General features: G+C 44.2%; 1 protein-coding gene across 18 annotated transcripts in view; it reads left to right on the top strand.

Moving 5' to 3' along the window:
* Positions 1-20,301, top strand: part of Ptprt (protein tyrosine phosphatase receptor type T) — a 1,101,940-nt gene that overhangs the window by 286,142 nt on the left and 795,497 nt on the right. For all 18 annotated transcript variants that reach the window (XM_052726074.1, XM_052726080.1, XM_052726075.1 and 15 more), the window contains one exon: positions 6,835-6,960. In XM_052726074.1, the coding sequence (XP_052582034.1) occupies positions 6,835-6,960 (126 nt within the window). The remainder of the gene's footprint in view (positions 1-6,834; positions 6,961-20,301) is intronic.

Here is a 20,301-nt window from a genome sequence, read left to right as displayed (position 1 = left end):
TAAAAGGAATGTTAATTGCTGTGGTATCCTAGTCTAATGACTAAGTGTGTGTGTAGACTGAGATAGTCTGGGTTCAAAGTCAAGCTTTGTCACTTGAGATTTGTGTGATCCTGGGCAACATTTTTGGAGCATTCTATGAGTTAGTTTCTTTATGTATGTCATGGCCATCAGTGAGCATGTCTAGCTCATGTAGTGGTTGTGATAATTAAATGACTATTATAGGTGACCAGCACCATGCTTGGCACAGAGTACTGTCTATGTTATCATCCCTCAGATTGGCATCTGCTCCATAGCATTCTTCCTCCGTCCTTTTGCCCTTGTATCACCATTCCCTGACCCCAGAGCATTGCCCATCATAGTTGAGCCCATAGCAGGATAATCTCCCAGCACCTATTGCTACAATTCTAATTTCTCTGCTGCTGTTTCTAGTCCTATCTGTCTGTCTGTCCTGTTCTCACCTTCTCTCTTCCAAGGTGGCCTGATGGTTTCTTTTTAGCTCACTATTTGACTTCCCTTCTCACTCAGTTTCAAGTCTCCACCTTTGCAGAATTGGGATAAATACTCTTAAACGTTTATTTATTTATTATGTATACAGTGTTCTGTCTGCATGTGTCCTTGCAGGCCAGAAGAGGGCACCAGATCTAATTGCAGGTGGTTGTGAGCCACCATGTGGTTGCTGGGAATTGAACTCAGGACCTCTGGAAGAGCAGTCAGTGCTCTTAACCACTGAGCCATCTCTCCAGCCCCGATAAATACTCTTAAAAGGCCCAGCCTGAACACTGAGCCCCCAGTCCCTCTCCTAGTGAAAGGTTCACTGAGTTCACTGTGACCCCTAAGACAAAGGCATAGATGGACTGCATTTCCCTGTGAGGGCTCCAGCCTGGCACTTCGCCATGAATAAGGTCCACTTTAATGTATTCAACTACTCATTGCATAAAGTCAAGCCCATGCTGTGGCTCGACTTTGGTGGAGACTCCCGTGGCTTGCTTATGTTCTCTTAGATCTTTGGAACCTGGAACTGGAATGACACCATCCTGTGACCTCAAATGTCTCACATCCTATGCCACCAGATGTGTTATCTGAGCTCCATGGGCATGGTGCTCTGTGGGGTTCTAGTATGTTCTGTTCTAACTACACAAGCCAGGGTAGGAAGTGTTTCTTTGCTACCCCCATGCCAGATTGCCTCAGTTTCTGGTCATGTTTGTCAACACTGTGAGTTTCTCCACCAGTAGTACTGATCATGTAGAGCAAAACCAAAGGCAAATCTCTACCTTTTTAAAAATAATTTTCTTTTTTTATGTTTGACCTAGTTTCCTATCTTCACTTAGCTTCACGGCTGGATATTAAAGGCACCACTTTCTATTCTAGAAGAAGCAGGATGAGACTGGGAGTCTGAATATGGAGTATTCTAAAAGAGGCTGTGCTGGAGCATTGGGAAGCTTCGGTTCCACAATGCCAGTGCTAGTGCCCCGCTTCCTCTTCATGTGTTTGAGCTGTTTCTAGGGGGTCCATGATGCTGCTTCTGAAAGATGGGATAGGCGCATCAGCAGGTGAAGATAGTGTGGGTAATGGCTGATCATAAATGGCTGCTAATAAAAAGGGGTGTCACTGTTGTTATTGCTAACTGTGATGTCATGCTTTTTCTTCAGCTGGGTAAGTCCCTTGCGAGTTCTGCGATGAGGTTCTGTGTAGAAAGGGAGCCAACAAAGCCCTTTTCCTAGAACAAGAACTGACAGGTGACAATCCCTGGGCAAAATGTGCCCATCTCCATTAGTATATATAAAGTTTTAAGAGAATACAGCCACATCTGCTTGTTTCCATATTGGCTATGGTTGCTTTTGTATTACAAAGGCAGGGCTCAGCAGTTGTGACAAAGACCATGTAGCCACAAAGCTAAAGAGATTTACTATTTAGTCCTTTGTAGAAAAGTTTGCCAAGCCCTGTCTTTGAGAAGGGGGCTGGGGTTTTCTTCTTCCATATGCAAACAGATTTACATATACATCGACACAGCTCACATACAGTGCCTGGCACACAGCAGAAGGTAACTAATCTTTCGTCCCTCTTCTGAACTTAATTCTGCTCTGGGATACATAGGATCCTATCTGAGAAATGCAGAGGCAGGCACATTTATATTTTTATTGAATTCTTTTCCTCTCTCATTTTCAAAAGAAGAGCTCATGTTTAAAAAAAAAATTCTGATTGGCACTATAAACCTTATTTATGCTTTAATGTCTCCTAAAGTATGTATCCCGCACGATTTTTACTCCCTTACAGATGCTGATATGCTATACATTACCAAATCCAAATGGATTTTCAAAATCCAATTTCCTTGCTACAGTCTTCCATTTCTCTGTTGACTTTATGTTTGACTTGCCTCAGAGCATCTGGGGTTTTTTGCCACATTTTGACCTCAACCTGCCCAATGAAATAGCTCATCTGTTCAAGAGGAGAGTCCTTGGGTGGTGGTTGCCATTCCCTGTCCTCCTGTGATTCTCTGAGTCTCCATCTGAGCTCGATCTTGGGATGGAAGTAGAGGCAAAGGTGTTATTTCCTCCCCAAATGGCTGTGCTAGATTTGACAGCAGTTACCTGACGCTGTCTGCTGACACCTAAGGGTCTGAATGAGGTCAGTGTCCAAATGAGTTTCTTTGGGGAGTCTTTCCGACCGTATATCTTCCTTAAGTGGCCTGCCACAAATGCCTACAGAGATGGCTAGGCCTTTTGTATTATGGTCTCTAGAGAAGACAGATAGATGTAACTTTTGGATGATCAACATCACCTACAAGACGTCTTAAGGACATGAGGATTCGATGAATGATTCCTGCACTGGGTTCGGGGGGGAGCTTGAATTTCTTCTCTTCTTTCCTGGTGACTCCTAGTGTGTCCATGGCAACATGGTTTATTGCCATTTCTGCATCTCTATGGCCCCTGGGGGTTCCTGGTTACTTCTGATCCTCTAGAATACTTAGATGTTATGACGAAAAGGTTCCTTGTGGCTATCTTGTTCCTGTATACCAGAAACTAAATGGGAATGGTTAGGAAGTTGTCTCTAGCAGGTTATGTCACCTGCTGTCAGAGTGCCCAGTCTCAAGCTCATGACCACTCTGATTGTTTATCTGTTGTCTGAGAGGAAGAAAATATGGTAACGATTGCTTAAGAAATCATCCTTAAGTATATATTTCTCTTTAGTAGTTTGAAACACTGCATCAAGCCACATGAGCAGGGAGGAGGTATCTATGTTGGTTGGCACTGGGCACAGTGGTTTTTTTCTCCTGATGCATGTGTTTGGGTGATGCTATCAATTTATATTGAAAAGGATTATGAGAAGCATTCTCATGAGACTCACCGTGCACTTCTTGTGTGGATGTAGTTTCAGATAGGGGTGGCGTTTCATTACGGGATATGAAGTTCGTCACGGATATTCCTGCAGAGGCTCTTGTCTGATCTGTGTTCACGGACTGGTTGTCATTTTCCTCAGACAGTTTGGCATTTATTATGAAAACACAGTGTCTGGTACCTGGGAAACTTTCCCCATTGACAGAGGAGTCAGGAGCTCAGAGTCAGGCACATAGCCACATTTAGGCAGATGGGCATGTATGAAATTAAATCATGGTTCTCCAACTCCCTCCTTCTACCTACCCAGCTTTGCTATTCCTTTTCCCGGTTCTCACTGTCACCATGCTACACATCCTGCTTCTGAATATACTGGGCTGATGCAGCGGGATTGTGACCAGTTAGACAGCATCTCCTCAACATGCTCTGCACTCTAGATTTCATACAGAGTGCAAATGGAAACTTACATTCTTCTAGTCATATTCTCTTCTTTGCTGAGAAGCTGGGCACCCTGAAAAAGTCCTTACTGTGTGCCTGGCTGAGATGCAGGGGTGTGTGTGTGTGTGTGTGTGTGTGTGTGTGTGTGTGTGTGTGTGTGTGTGTGACAAAGGAGCCTGTATCTAGAACTGTTTTGTGATGAGATATTAAGATATGTATAAGCCATGACAAATTCTGGCAGAAAGCAGAGTCTAGCTATCTTAAGAAAACAGTAGCTCCAGCTAGAATATGGTGCTGCCTTTGATTGCTCTTCTTGAAGGAGCCTTCTGCTGTCACTCCTTCTTTGGTTACTACCTCTTGCAGCCTCAGCCGCAAAGGCCCTTGCAGCATCAGAGAAACTGACAAGGACTGCATGGCAGAGATACTTTCTGTATGTAGTGCCCGTCTCTAAGAGGTTGGCATGGTGGAGGGTCATTGTAGTGCAGATCTGCTTCCAATTCATGGTTAGAAATCTTGTACCACTCCAACTTAGTGATTCTCTCACCCACTCCCAACTGTGGCCTCTGTAGTGCATGTTTATATTTGTAATTATCCTTTAACGTGCTTGTTTGTTATTGGTCTGCCTTACTAAGCTTCATACATCTCTCTGGAAAACACTGTGTGGCCAGTGCCAGCATGCTATCTGTTCTGTCACATGAGACATGGTTGAATTAGAGAGTCCCTACACAAAAGCAAATCGTTTTCTCTCCACCAGTACATCAGTCATTTCCCACGCTCTTTTTACTAAAGAAATTTCCCACTGATCTTACTGCAGATTTCAGTTTTGGTTGTGCTTCTTGGCTCTCTTAGATGTTTGCTTGTGTAATTCTTTTTTTATTTGTTGCAAAGCACTCCTCAACCCCTGCATCTCCTGAATGGGTTCAGCCCTTCATTGCTTAGCCCAGCCCTTCATTGCTTAGCCCAGCATTCAAAACCTGCTCAAGTGACTATAACAAAATACCTTAAGCTGCCGGGCGGTGGTGGTGCACGCCTTTAATCCCAGCACTCGGGAGGCAGAGGCAGGTGGATCTCTGTGAGTTCGAGGCCAGCCTGGTCTACAAAGTGAGTTCCAGGAAAGGCGCAAAACTACACAGAGAAACCCTGTCTCGAAAAACCAAAAAAAAAAAAAATACCTTAAGCTGAATGATTTATAAAAAATTAGGAAGAAAATTTGTTCACAATTCTGGAGGTTTGGAAGTCTACAGTCAAGACAGCAGCTGACCCAGGGTCTGGCGACAGCTTCTTTTCCACATTGCCTCCTCTTCATTTTATTTACATTTCACTGGTTTTGTTTAATTATCACACAAAATCATAGATTTGATTATGACATTTTCACATGCACTTTGTGCTCATTGATCTCTTCTCCTCCCCCTTCTCCATCCCCCTGTTCCTCCCCTGTCACCCTTTCTCACAATAGGCCGTCTTTTGCTTTCATGTCATATGTATTCTGTTATCCTCTTGACCTTCCCTCTTGGACAGTTCCTCACTTGGCAGAAGAGGTGAGCATGCTCCCTCATGCCTCCTTTATCCAGCCCTATATGAGAGCCAAACCCTTATAACCTAAGCGTCTCCTTAAAATCCCTCCTCGTCATAGCACTTCCTTGGGGGTGAGTTCCAACCTAGGAATTGGAAGAGGACACAGGCACTGCAGTGGATATGGCTCAACTTGTGATGGGGACAGATGGGTGTTTAGAGAAGGGCAGTCCTGAACACCAGTGAGACAACATAGAGAAGAGATGGACTAGAATGTGAGTGGGTATGTGTGGATGACCAGCCAGGAGGCCACTGCAGGCTCAGGCTAGCGGGCACCAGCTCCTTTTGTGGACCAGGCTGTACTCCCTTTGGGATATCCTTCCTCCAACCTTCCACCTGGGAAAATCCTCTTCTCCTCCAGCGCCCTGTGAACTCTCTCCTTCAGAATAGTGGGCTCCCGTTTCTGGTCACAGCAGCTCTCCTTGTTGGAGCCTCCATTCTAATCCTTTATCTCTTTCAATGTCACCTTGAATGGACTTACAGCCCAAATATATGCTAAGTTTATCCTTGCCAATATGAAATGGACACAGTATAATGTCAGGTGATGGATGGTTTGAACTTTAGGGGAGACTCTAGAAGCACTCACTGTTGACTTTCTCATCCTCCAAATGCATGGTTGTCTAATTCCTCACCAGCTTCTTTAAACACCATGAAGCATGGGTTTTCAGTCTACTTTTACAGGGGGGAAGGTGTGTGTGTGGGTTCAGAGTATATTCTGTGTTCACTTTTCATAGTCAATCCATTGAAGGACGTATTACAAGGTGGATATTCCCTTCCACAGGTGGGGAAACCGAGACCCCACCCCCCACCCCAGGGATGAACCAGGTGGCCAAAAAAAAAATCACAGTTTTGCAAAGCTGAGGTGTCATGTAGTCCTGCTGGACTCTGAAGTTCCTGTTTATTCTGCAGCATCCCAGCACCCCTTGCCTGTAGCAGGAAGCCATTACAGAGACATGCCATGGCATTCACTTTTCCTACTCAGAATGAGATATTGCTGTTTACTTTCTCAGGAAGTCAGATTGAAATCAATGTAACTAGCCTTATTAACTTTCTTAAATGCCGGGGTGGGGGCAGGGCTCTCAGATACTAGAACCTATCCTGGGAGCACCAAAGCAAATATAAAATCGAGTTTACCTGCTTTTGGTTTTTTCCTTTCTCCTTCTTCTTCTCCTTCTCCTTCTCCTCCTCCTCCTCCTCTTCCTCCTCCTCCTCCTCCTCCTCCTCCTCCTCCTTCTTCTTCTTCTTCCTCCTCCTCCTTCTCCTCCTCCTCTTCTTCCTCCTCCTCCTCTTCCTCTTCTCCTCCTCTTCTCCTTCTCCTTCTCTTCTTCTCCACCACCTCCTCCTCCTTCTTCTTTTTGGTTTGGTTATTTTTTTCCTCCAACATCTCTCTAGAGTTTAAAATTCAAACCTATAAATGAAGAGCTGATGGGGAAGGGTAATTAACCAAGGTTCATGCATGGGTTATACTTACCCATCTCTCTTTTTTCTACAGGTGGCTGTTCTTTTGATGAGCATTACAGCAACTGTGGATATAGCGTGGCTCTGGGGACCAATGGGTTTACCTGGGAGCAGATTAACACATGGGAGAAGCCAATGCTGGACCCAGCTGTGCCCACAGGTATGTGACCCATCATGTTTGGGGCTGAGATGGAGGTGACTGGCTTTTGCAGTAGCTCACAATGGGGAGGACCTTTTTATGGATTGAAGTGAGAGAGCAGTAGGTTAATATATAGATAATGAGTTGTCCATCTTTAGGTGTGTTCAGACAAGGCTAACTGAGTTCTTTGGAATAGAGTGATCGTCACACATCATCAGGATCCAGAGACCTTTGGGATTATTTTTACTTGGAGATTTTTAAGCTCTATCTATGCGCAGGGTATCACTGAGTTTTGCTGTGGGGTCTGATGGTAATGACATTTTAGAAAGATGAATTTACTCCTTTCCTCTATGCCACATAAGCATGGGTTGTACACACAAATCTTGGGATTTCCATTGTTAAATTATTACTACTTTGGTGAGTGCCCTAATATCCAGAATCCCAAGCTTATTTACCCAATATAAATTCTTGATAGATGCCTACATGAGGCAGGCCTGTGAGAGATGAACCTGCTGGGTTTTAGGGGATGTATTTGGAGGAGGTATATACATACTCAATGAGAACACTCAGAGTTGGTGAATTGGGCAGGGCATATCAACAAGTTTGCCTGGCGATGTAAACCAAGATGTCCTATATCCCTGTGAAAGTTAAGATCATCCTTTTGAACAGTGGGAAAGCCAATTGGCTATAGGACATGAGAAGACATTGCGGAGACTTCCTGGCCAGTGACTCCATGTAGTGCACATACTGTCTTATATTCCACCAGCCCCTCAGCCCTCCCTGAGGCTCACCCATGTTAGTCTTTGCTAGTTCAACCTGGCCTTAAGCACTAGAGTTCTTTGGGCTTTTTCTGTACTCTCCTCATGGATGGCTTCTCTAACACCATTGATTCAGGTTCTATCTGAACACAGATAATGACAACATCTGTGATTCCCACTGCCATGTCCTCTTAGCCGACTCTGGGAAGAGGGTTTCTTGATGTCAGTAAGTAGAGGCAGAGACGATAGGAGAATCTGGAGGAAGAAGTGTCCTCTCTGACTTTGAGCTAGGCTCCAAAGCAGGAGATCCCTGGCTGGATTTGTGTAGTTCCTACTAAGGCATGCATCCTATCTATTTCTCAGGAGGATCTTGAGTTCAAGGCTATCTCAAAAAGAAAGAAAGAAAGAAGGCTGAGGTACTAAATTGGGAATTTCGGGTTAGGTGGGATCTTACTTTGTCTGATCAAGGTATCAATTGTCACATGTCCCAGTGACTAAGGCAGTATGGAAAAACTATATCTGTTGCCCCATTGTTTTTTAGTAATGCTGACTTCATTTCTGCAGTCCTAGTTATTCATCCCATTAGGATCCCAAGAGCTCAAAACACTTGTGCTTGATTAATTGAGTAATTCCAGGGCTGGCCTGGAACTCACTGTGTAGATCAGACTGCTGCTGAATTCATAGAGATCTCTCTGCCTCTGCCTCCTGAGTGATGGCTTAATAGTGTGTGTCACCATCCCTACATGTTCTATGCTCTCTTGGCCATCTTTGAGTTTGATCAAATCTGGATCTTACAGTATATATATATATGTGTGTGTGCATATGTATGCATGTGTGTATGGGTGATGGGTGTGCATGCATCCATGTGTGTATGCAGTATATAAATGTGTATATACATGAGTGTAAGTGCATATATGTGTACATTTGTATGCATTCTAGTATGTGTGTGTGTATTCATGCACATACATGTGTTTTTCAAAATCATGTAGCATCTTGTGGATCCAACATTTTCAAAATTGGCCTGCCTGCTCCCTCCCTCCCTCCCTCTCTCTCTCCCTCCCTCCCTCCCTCTCTCTCTCCCTCCCTCCCTCCCTCCCTCCCTCCCTTCCTTCTTTCCTTTTTGAGATAGCCTTAAACTCAGGATCTCCCTCTTAAGTGATGGGCTTGCAAGTGTCCACCAATATGCCTAGCTGAAAGTGATCTCTTCGTTCACCCTTTCCCCTTCTGTGTCTACTCTCTGGAGTGATTCAGAAGCCAGCAGCTCTCCTTGTCTCCCCTGTCCCTGTTTGGTAGCCTCTTCATCCTAACGTCTCCCCAGCTCTGGCTGTTATTGTAGGTTTGCCTGGTTCCTTTGCCTAGACTCTCCTTTTCTGCTGCAGACCACCTCTGCCTCTCTTCTGGGAACCCGGGGACCTTTGTTCTGGTTCTTTGAGTTATTCTTTTGAGTTCACTCCACACAGGAGCCAAAGAGGTTCTACTGGGCTATAGGACTGTCTGTTCCCCTTTGCCCCTCCTCCCTCTCCAGCTTGTCTTGACGACTGTGAGGTCCCCTGCTGCTCTGAGAAGACAGAGACCCCCTGTCCCCTCCAGACCCTGACAGCTTATCTCCACCCTCGCCACTTCTGCTTCCCCCATGCTTGCTTCATATTGGCTCCTATCCGTTGCCAGAAAATCCCGACTCCCCTGCCTGAGGAACTCACACACAGCAGTCCCAGGGAGCTCTTCCTTCTCCTGTGCCCTGCTGTCCCTACTCTCCCCATTCAGTCTGGGGTGGCTCTTGGTAAAGACCCCTGTAAATGTAGCACATTTCTCCCCCACACACATTGTGGCTAAGGTTCCTTGTCCTCAGACGAGAGATCCATGTGATTGGGGACCACAGCTGTCCTCAGACGAGAGATCCATGTGATTGGGGACCACAGCAGCCTTGTTCACAGCTTCATCTTCAGTACCTGTGGGATGTGGTGTGACATACAGAGCATCCGTGGCACAATGTGCGGGAAGGGTTCGTGGATGGGGTCACTTCCTGGAGAGCTTAGTAATAAAGGCGTGAACGACAATTTAAAGGCCCATGGCACTCTGCTTCCTGACCACATGTTTGTCCTGATCACATCCCCTTCCCATTTTACAGATAAAAAAACAAGGTTCTGGGCAGCAACCTGGTAAGATTGCTGCCTCCTCCTCCCCTCCCACTTCCCCTCCCTAAGGCATGATCATTACTTCTAATCTTAATTTTCTCAGCCCCTTATTATAGCAGAGTGTCATTTCGTAAATATTGGATCATGCTAATACAATCTTCTGAGCATTCCTAATAGAGGCATTTGATAGTGATCGCTGGAATGAGTCTGTCAGGAGGCGCCTGTGGATCTCAGCAGCTCCATGTGCTGCTCAGGCTGAGAGGCATGGAAGTGAATTTGGATTAGGAGAGAAACTGTTCTCACAGACAGCAGCTGAAATCTTACTCATGTTCTGTAGTCCAGTAGCTTCCATCTCTTCTGAAATCTAGCTTGAGTCTGTTTATTCAGATGTTCCTCGCTGTTTATTGATCCCCTCTATTCGACAAGCTCTGTGTCATACTTGGCCTGGGTGAATCGGATCTTGTCATTTTGGAGTTTAATCTCTTTAGTGGCTTGGCCTTTAAGAAGACCATGATTCACACACTGTGAGACCTATCCAGTTCTGGGCCATCTAGTGTCTTTTTCTTTACCATTCCTTATCTCTCAGTGCTCCAGATACCCTGACTGGTCTGATGATCGGACATGTCACTTTCTTTCCTGGCGAGGGACCTTTGAACATGCTCCTTCTGATCACTGGAATGGCTTTCTCTACACTTTATCATTTTCTTCAAGTCTCAGCTCATGTAGCTTCCCGTAGAAACCTTTGATCACTGCGCAGCTGAAGGAGGTGTTCTCAGGTATCTAATTGTAACCTCCGATTCTTTGCTTTCAAAGCCCTGTTATAGACCCAGAGTTAGCATTGCAACACCTGCAAGAAAACACCTAAGAGAAGCAACTTAAAGGAAGAGACACGTATGAGGGGTCAGGCCAAGGTGAGGTGGATCCATGGCTTTGGACCTGAGGTAGGTCCAGCGTTCAGAACACCATGGCAGCGCAGCGAGGGTGTGAGACAGAGGATCCCTTCCCGCATGGAGTCCAGGCAGCAAGAAGACAGAGAGAGGAAGTCATGTCTTCAGTGATGTTTGTCCCCTAGTTTGGCTCAGTTTCCTCAGTCCCCCCCTATTTTCTAGTAGTCCACTCAACTGGTAATCTATCAGTAAATGAATCCATTGGTTAGAGCCCTCATGATTCAGTTACTTCACCAAATTCTCACTTCTGAATGTTGCAGTGGGGACCAAGCCTTCACACATGGGCCTTCTAGAGATAATTCAGATCCAAACCACAAGACACATGATAGATTAACTTATTTCAGTCTTGTGCCAGATCTGAGCAATGCTGGCACCTGGATGCTCCTGACTCAGTTTTCTTACTTCTCACTGGAAAATCCTTGTGAGAGCTCCCTGGAGATGGCTAGGTGAGTGTGAATTGTCAGCCTCGGCAGGCCTCAGGCAGTGTTAGCTGTTTCTAGACTATTTTCTGGTCCTTGAACCTTCTGGAAATATCAGAATAGGAACACCTGAGATCTTGTGCCTCCCTCAAGCCCACTGATACCCAGTGCTCCTTCACAAGGGAGAGACATCTAGCAGCTGATCTGGCATGCCTCAGAAAAGGCCAGAGAAGCTTCTCACTTCCCAGGATGCATTGCTACCTGAGAAAGGCTGTAGTTCAGCTCCCTGAATCCAGTACTGTCCCCCATCACACTCTTCTTTGTCTTCTCCATGGAGAAGTCCTTGGGCCAGCATTCCAGACTTCAGACCCATTTTCCATGCCTCATGGCTATGGTTTCATCACAGAGGAATAGAATTAGGCGTGCAACGCCCACAAACCCTCTCTAGGTCTCTGTCTTATGTAACTGGTAGCTGCCACAGATATTTACCCTTAGTGTTGGTTAAAGGTTTCCCTACAGTGATCCTGAGGTTCATCCAGAGGGCGTCCTTCAGGGAGAGACATAACAATGCAAGTGTTGTAGGTGCTGTGTGTGTGTGCACACGCACACACGCATGCACGCACATGCAAGTGTGCTAGTACATTGGTATGGTATGTGTACATATGCCTGGGTATGCATCTGAAGGTTAGCCTTGCGTATCTTCCTCAGTTGTTCTCTACCTTGTTTTGTTTTTAGAGATCTCTTTCCTTTACCTGGCCAGCAAGCCTCAAGCATCTCCCTTTGTCCACCCCTCAGTGCCAGGATTCTACGTGCATGCTAATATACTGAGCTTCTTTATGTGGCTTCTAGAGCCCCATCTCAAGAGCTCATGTTTACATGGCAAGTGGTTTACTCATGGAGCTACATCTCCATGCCCATAGGTGTCATTTTAGAAGGTTAGACTCTGAGGTGGTAAGGTCTGGGTGGTTCCTTGTGATGTATATAGGACATTATTTAGGTGTCAAGAATAAAGTGGGGCTGACTCTCAGGTCACACTTCCATGTTTACAAGAAATTCTATATTTCTCATCTTTATATCATCTTGACTTTGATTCTGATCCTACAGGGAGTCGAGATCTTAAATTTTAGTCATTTATTCTGTGACTATCTTGAGACTTATGCTGGTCATTATGATTTCCTCAAGAAGCCTTCTGCTACACCCCTTTAATCCTTTTGTGGTGGTTTGAATATGTATGGCTCCCTTAGATTCATGTGTTTGAATGCTTAGTGATAGAAAGTGGCACTATTAGGAGGCGTGGTCTTGTTGGAGTAGGTGTGGGCTTGTTGTAGGAAGTGTGTTACTGTGGGGGCAAGCTTTGAGGTCTCATATGCTCAAAGTACATGCAGTGTGGCACAGAGTCTCCTTCTGCCTGTGGATCAAGATGCAGAATTCTCAGCTTCTTCTCCAGCACCATGTCTACCTGCATGCCACCATGTTTCCCTCCATAATGACAATGAACAAAGTCTCTGAAACTGTAAGCTAGCCTCGATTGATTAAATGCTTTTCCTTATAAGAGTTACTGTGGTCATGGTGTCTCTTCACAGCAGTAGAAACCCTGACTAAGACACCTTTCACAATCCTCCTTCTTTCTGAGTCTGGGAGCCCTTTTCTGCATCTAGCTGGCCCTGGTACTCACTCAACATCCTGTCTTTGGCCTGACCCTTCTTAAGTACTTCTGCAAAAGGGTGGCCCAGCAAGTTCTTCTTTGAACCCTTCCAGGATGGGAAACTTCCTCCCTCCCCTGCTTAACTCACCCAAAATGCAGCCTTCTTGTTCCAGTCTTTCTATAGCCAATGGCAAACTCTCCACAGTCTTAACTTTAAGTAGCTTCTCTCTGGACCACACATATCCAGGGAGAACAGAGATATGATGTAGCATGAATCTTAAAAGTTCTTATTAATAAAATCAAACCTGAGGCCAGTTATTGGGGTCAATGCTGGTAGATCAGAGAGACAGAACAAGCCACGGCTATCTCACCTTGTCAATTCCTCAGCTGGTCCTGTTTCCTCAGACTGGAAGCCTCTGAGTCCTCATCCAGAACGAATCTCAGCTGAACTGTGTTGCTCCAAAGCCTGAAAGCTTAACCAGCCAAATGCTTCTAGTTTCTGGTCCTCACGCCTTATATAACTTTCTGCTTTCTACCACCACTCCATGAGATTAAAGGCTCGCTTTCTGGGATTAAATACGTGTGTCACCATGCCTGGCCTTTCCAATGTGGCCTTGAACTCACAGAGATCCAGAGGGATTTCTGTCTCTGGAATGCTAGGATTAAAGGTGTGAGTGCCACCATTTTCTAGCCTTTGTATCTAGTGGCTGTCTGTTCTCTGACCCTAGATAAATTTATTAGGGTTCACAATATTTTGGGGAACACAATGCCACCACAATATACCAAGCTTAGTAGTTGCCTGAATGGAATGTTAGAAAGTACAGGAGCTGGGGATAATCCAGGAAGAGCATGGGACACCCAGCAACAGGCCCACTTCTACCCATCAGTTGCTTGTGGGAGTAGATACAACTTCCACAATGGCTCTTGGCTCTCCTTTATGCCTTTGACCTCCCAGGCCACATATCTCCACCTTTCTCTAACTGCTAGTATTTATGGAGGACTGTCATCAGCTATGGACTGAGCTGTACCTTCTCAGAGAGCATGTAGAAGTTCTAAATGCTAGTGAATACTTGTAAATTTGGTCTTATTTGGAAATGATTTGGTGTTTTTATTTCCATGATTTCATTAAGATGAGGCCATGCTGGTTATGTTGGGTGTCAGTCTAATATTACTGATAGGAGGTCTTAGGGTTTCTATTGCTGTGAGAAAACACCATGACCAAAAGTAACTTGCAGAGGAGTGGGTTTACTTTATCTTACAACTCTCAGGTTGCAGTTCCTCACTGAGGGAAGTCAGAGGAACTCAGGGCAAGAACCCAGAGGCAGGAACTGAAGCAGAAACTGTGGGGAAGTCCTGCTTAGTGATTTGCTTCTCATGGCTTGTTTAGCTTGCTTTATTATACCATCCAGTGCCACCAGCATTTGGGTGGCGACCCCAATAATGGGCTGGGCCTTCCCACATCAATCAGTGGGAAAATTTCCCAGAGGTTTGCCTTTTGGCTAATCTCACAGAGGCATCTTCTCAATTGTGTTTCCCTACTTTTAGATACGTCTTAGCTTGTGTCAAGCTGACAAAACCCAACCAGTGCATTGGAGCAGAGACACACAGATCCCAAGAGGTCACATGAAGATAAAGGCAGAAATTGGAGTGATGAATCTATTAACCAAGGAAGGCCAATGATGGCCAGCAGAAGGCAGGGGCTAGACAAGGTAGCAAAAGCTTCTTTCCTGAAGTAGGAACATGGTTCAGCCAACAATTTGATTTTGAACTTTTGGCCTTCATAACTGGAAGAGAATAGGTTTCTCTTGTCTACAGTTACCAGTTTGTGGTAATTTGTTGTAATACCTAAGAAAGCTAAAGCCTAGTCAATCCTACATCAGTGCCCTGCCCGTCCCCCTGCCCAGGGCACCTTTTCTACACAGGAACTTACCAGAGGGCATTGGAAAGGCTAGAAGCTATTTGATCTAATTTTCAACTCCCCAGGAGTCCAGAGATATTGTCACCTTTTCATTTTGGAGTGTACTGGGTCCCAGAGAATTAAGTAACTGGTCCAAGATCATGTGAGCTCCATGGCAGAGGAGGCAGGCTTGGAATCCTGAACAATGAAATATAAATTGTGTGCATGTTTCTGTCATCAACTGAGTATCTTTTTAAATGATTTCTATTTTCAGTGTGATTTATGATGGTAAAAACAATGCATATTCATGCAGGGGACTATGCACAGTAGACATAGCTACAGAGAACAAAGTGGAAGTCATGCATGCATACAAATACACATAAATATGTTTCTTCATATGCTTTTTGAAAAGCATTTTCCCATGTCATTAAATATTTCTCAAATCATGTTTTCTAAAAGCTTCAGGGTTTTCCATTCCAATGAATGTTCCACAATTTATTTAACAACCCTGTCTCATTGCATATTTAAGTTCCTTGTATTTACTTCTAAACCACATTGCAGGCACTGTTTGTGTGCATACACCAGTGTGTTCATCTCCAGTAGGACTTACCAAGTTTGCTTTCAGTGGTATATATTTCTTTATTCCCTTATGTACCCCCAAACCAGAATGATTTGTGCATTATTTTTGAGATTTGGGCGAAGAACATCATCCACATGTCAAACATGGTTGGGAAAATGCTTTGTGAATCCTAAAGCAGGAAAGGAGTTGGGATCTGATGGTAGTCTGCTCAGAGTAACAGAGTAGCTCATGGCTTGATTGCTAGATGGATGGAGACAACTTTCCAGTGGATTTCAGACATAATTAAATATGTCGAGATGGACATTACCTATAGAAAGCATCATGGGATTGCTAGTGCTGATTGGATGGATGTAAAGCTTGTTCATGGTTTGTGTACTAAGCTAGCTTTTGTTATATTGCAGGCAAGGTCAACACTGTACTTGTATCTGTCACCACAGTGCTGGGACTTAATATGTAATTGTCAAATTAATTGTGTGTAATTGTGCATGTATGTGTGTGTGTGCATGCATGTGTGTATGTGTAGTTGTGTACATATGTGTGTGCACATATGAATGTGTGTGCATGCATGTATGTGTGCATGAATGTGTGTGTGCCTGTGTGTGTGTGCATTTATGAGTTTGCCTGTGTGTGCATGTGTATGCATGTGTATATGTGGAAGCCAAGGGACATGGAGTACCTTTCTTGCTTGATTGCTGTTCTCTTCTTTATTTGCTGAGGCAGAGTCTCTTGCTGAATCCAGAGCTCACTAATTTGGCTAGTCTAGTCCTCCAGCATGCCTGGGAATTACCCCTTCCTCACCTCTCATGTGTGAGCATTAGGACAACAGGTTACTGCGATGCCTGTTGTTATATGGGTGTTGGGGATCCAGACTCCAGTCCTTGTGCTAGTGCAGCAAGTACTTCATCCACCGAGTCATCTCTCTCTTCAGCAGCTTTACTTTGTGTGTGTGTGTGTGTGTGTGTGTGTGTGTGTGTGTGTGTGTGTGTGTGTGTGTTTGGGGAGGGTTGAACATTTTCCAGAGTTGGCTCTTCTGCTACTGTGGGTTCTGGGAATTGAACTCAGATTTTCAGGCTTGCACAACAAACTTTAACTCACTGAGCCCTACCACTGGCCTGAGCATTCTCATGGTATAACTCTGACATGCACTCTAAAGGCCAGCTTCTTCTACCTTTTCAGCTTCTTCCTTATTTTCCTCTGTGTTTGGTTTCGGAAGACTGTCTTGCTAGATAATTTTAGGAATCTCCCTTTGAAATGAACCTTGGTGAATTATACAGCTAGACATCAAGCACCAAATAGCAGTCTGAGGTGGCTGCTCAGGTAACCCAGATGCAGCCACCTGGACTCTCCTGCCATGGACTTTTCATCTAGGAGTTCTGGGACAGCATCCAGAGATTATGAGTTGGAGTGTCATGGAATAGTGGTAGTACCTGACCACAGTGTTGGAACTAAAAGATGTTGGTGAACTTTTGCTTACTGCACTGTTTCATAGCCTGCTTTTTTAAAGGCTGGTCTGGTTCTCTTTATAAAGTTTAACAGCATTTTTACAGAACATTCCTAGTTTTGACAAAGATAGTCATAGTTGACTTTTCTTGTTAGCCACAAACCTACATGTCACACCATTATGTCTTTGGCCTACTTACTGAGCCATTTGGCTAGTGCATACATCATGCCTGTCTTTTCCTATCAGAGCCCACCTCTTCTAGGAGGCCCGCCTGGACTCTGCACAGCACTTTTCTCTCCACTGTGCCTCTGTTGTTGAGTCTATCGCTGCATGTTGCCTCTGATTCTCCGCTAGGGCTGAGAGCCTCTTCAAGACCTGGACTGAAGTTCATGTTTCCTGCATGGAGCACAGGGTGGTCCACATAGGGGCTCCATGGGTGGTGGGTTATTAGTGGAGTCAAGGGGAAGTTTTCAGCTCTGATGTTTTCATAGTCTCAGCAGCCCTGTGGTCTTCACGGCTTGTGTACTTTTTGCTGGATGAGGTTGTACTGAGGAGAGTGAACTGGTTCAAGGAAAAGGTCATTTAGAGCTTGTTTTCTGTTGTTCCTTGGATCCTTGGACCAGGTAAAAGAATTTTGGGAATACCCCCTTCCTTCATGCTGAAGCGAAGCAAGCACTCACAATGTTGACTGGAATTTGAGAGGGGCTCTCTGGGAGAAGCTTTGTGCATCCCAAACTCACTTACTGTTCCTTTCAAAGTATTAATGCTGAAATGGCCCAGACACATGGTCTTTATGTGTCCTTAATCACTCCTTATATCACTAATGATGGGTTCAAAACTACACCTTCCTAGATTTCCATTCAGTTTCTCTTCCATTTTCTTCCCTCATTAATGATAAAATCTTGCATATTAATTCTTAAAAAGTGACTAGTTTGTACATATATGTTAATTCTTTCTTGTTCTTGTCTCAGTTCATCCAAATATCACTATTAACAGATTGGCAAGTGTTGAAAGAGAAAGAAGAAAAGGGAGAAGAGGAGGAGAAAAAGGAAAAGAGGCTGCTAAATGGCAGAAGATGAAGAGAAGACAGAGAGAACACAGATGTGTAGTAATTATACATACATAGATTCATACATATTATATAGATTATAGTAATTGTGCTGGCCATAGGAGAGTGGTATTTATATAGTAGTTATCTTGCCGCAGGGTGCTACACTAAGCAGATTAAGGACATTCACCAATGTAATGCCTAAAATATTCTTCTTAAGTACATATTATTATCTACATTTCAGAAATGAGGAGAGTCAGGCACAGACAGCTTAAATGGCTCATCCAGAGTCACCAGGCACGTGCTTGAGTGAGGTTTCGTCCTCAGGAAGTCTAGGTGGGCCCAGCCTCTGCTTCCTAAGGATACAGATTCTGACTATTTCTGCAGTCCCCTGGCTGGTCTGCCATCCATCTCATCTCCCACCACTGTGTTCAGATCCAGGTTTTTACCTCCCAAGATGGCCTGCTGTCCTATTGGGCAGATATAATCTATAATCTATACTCTATAATCTCTCTCTCTCTCTCTCTCTCTCTCTCTCTCTCTCTCTCTCTCTCTCTCTATCTCTCTATCTATCTATCTATCTATCTATCTATCTATCTATCTATCTATCTATCTATGTGCTAGGGTACTAGTTAAATAAACCTAGTACCCAAGAAATGGCATCTGAGGAGCAACGCATAAAGGTGCCAGGTTTCCAACACACTCCAATAGAAGACAGAGCCATAGTCTCAGACAGCTCTCAGAAAAAGGCTTACAAAGCATCTCATCCTATGAGATGGTCTCTCACGTGCCTGGGACTATACAATTAATTGGGAAAACCACATTAGCCTGTAATGACCCCAATCAGTGCAAGTTTGGAATGTTTATAGGGATCACAGAACTGGTAGAAAAAAAAATGGGCAGGAAATTGAATGCAGGTTTAGTAATTATAGCAGCGGATATGACTGTGTAATAATGACGACTGACTGTTGTTATAAACAAGAGTGCTAAGGACTGCTTCGAACAGCAAGAAAGCATCCTGCAGTGGTCAGAATGCGCATCTGCTAGATAAACAGGGCAACACATCTGTTCTAACACACATGTGGGTGGCTATTTTAATATTTGGGTTTCTAGTGACATCATACCCAGATTCCAGATGTTTCACATGCTCAGCAGTATATGGGATAGTTTTGATCTTAAGTTTCCCCCACAGGTCATGTGTTCAAGGCCTGGTCCTCAGCGTGGGGTTAATGGGAGTTGATGAAACCTTCAATAGGGAAATGCTAGGAAGAGGTCTTAGGGTGTTGGAGGCCTGTCCTTGAAGGGGATAGTACGACCTCAGCCATCATCTCTCCCTCTTCCTTTTTCCTCCTCCTGCTTTTCTTCTCTACCTCCTCTTTTTCTTCCTCCTTCTCTTCCTCTCCCATCTCTTCCTCTTGTCTTCCTTTTCCACCTCCTCATCTCTTCCTCCTTTCTTTTTAGCTTTCTGGGACTCAAGGTTTTGCCTTTTTATGTGCTCCCTGCCAGATGTGCTGCCTCACTCTAGGCCCAGAAGCAACAGGAACAATTTATTATATAGGGTGAAACCTTCAAAACTCTGACCCCAAATACATCTGTCCTCTGTATAAGCTCATTCATCTCAGGTGTTTGTTAAAGCAGTAGACAGTTAACTGATACAGTGTAATTGGAATTAAAAGTGATGTGTATGTGTCATTGGGGTATTCAAGTGGTGGACACTGGTGTCCAGCGTGCACATGGACAGTTTGAATAAAGAATTTAATAATTAAGACTGTGCAGATGGCTCAGTAGTTAAGATCATTGCTTACTATTTCAGAGGACCTGAGTTCCATTGCCAGCACCCACTTGTAACTCCAGTTCCAGGGTACATGACACCCTCTTCTGGCATCTGTGGGCACCAGATACATGGTACACAGACATACATGCAGGCAGAATACCCATTCCCATGAAATAAAATAATAAAAAATTTAAAAGAATATTTATAAATGTTGTGACTGCAACAACCACCATTCTCTCCCTAAATATGTATACTATTTGATGAGTGATAGTCTAAGGTGTTTGTGTGTGTTTAGTATTTAATATCTCAACAACACTGTGAACTGAAAATTACTACTCTTATTTTACAGAAGATAGGATGTTAACTATTGCACTGAAATATTTGAAATAGAGGAACTGGGATTTGAGTCTCTATATTTTGACTCCAGATATTTTGCATTACTCTCAGTTTTTCATTGAGTAAGTAACTTCATGTGTTTTTGTTTTGGTTGTTTTGAGATGAAATACCCCCATGTAGCTCAGGCTGGCCTTTTGTTCAGAATTCTGCCTCAGCTTTCTGAGTGTTGGGATTACAGGTGGGCACAGCTATGTCTCGTTTCAATTATGTTTTTAATATTTATAATTAAATATCAAGTTTTGTAGACGAATTTCTAAGTGGTCTTATTAAATAAAAAAAATGCAGAGCCAAATATAGGGGTGAAAGCCTTAAAGAAAGATCA

Source organism: Peromyscus californicus, unplaced genomic scaffold (genome assembly GCF_007827085.1).
Source record: "Peromyscus californicus insignis strain IS unplaced genomic scaffold, ASM782708v3 Scaffold_7__1_contigs__length_154581171, whole genome shotgun sequence".
NCBI lineage: Eukaryota > Metazoa > Chordata > Mammalia > Rodentia > Cricetidae > Peromyscus > Peromyscus californicus.
This window is presented reverse-complemented; position numbering and strand designations above follow the sequence as displayed.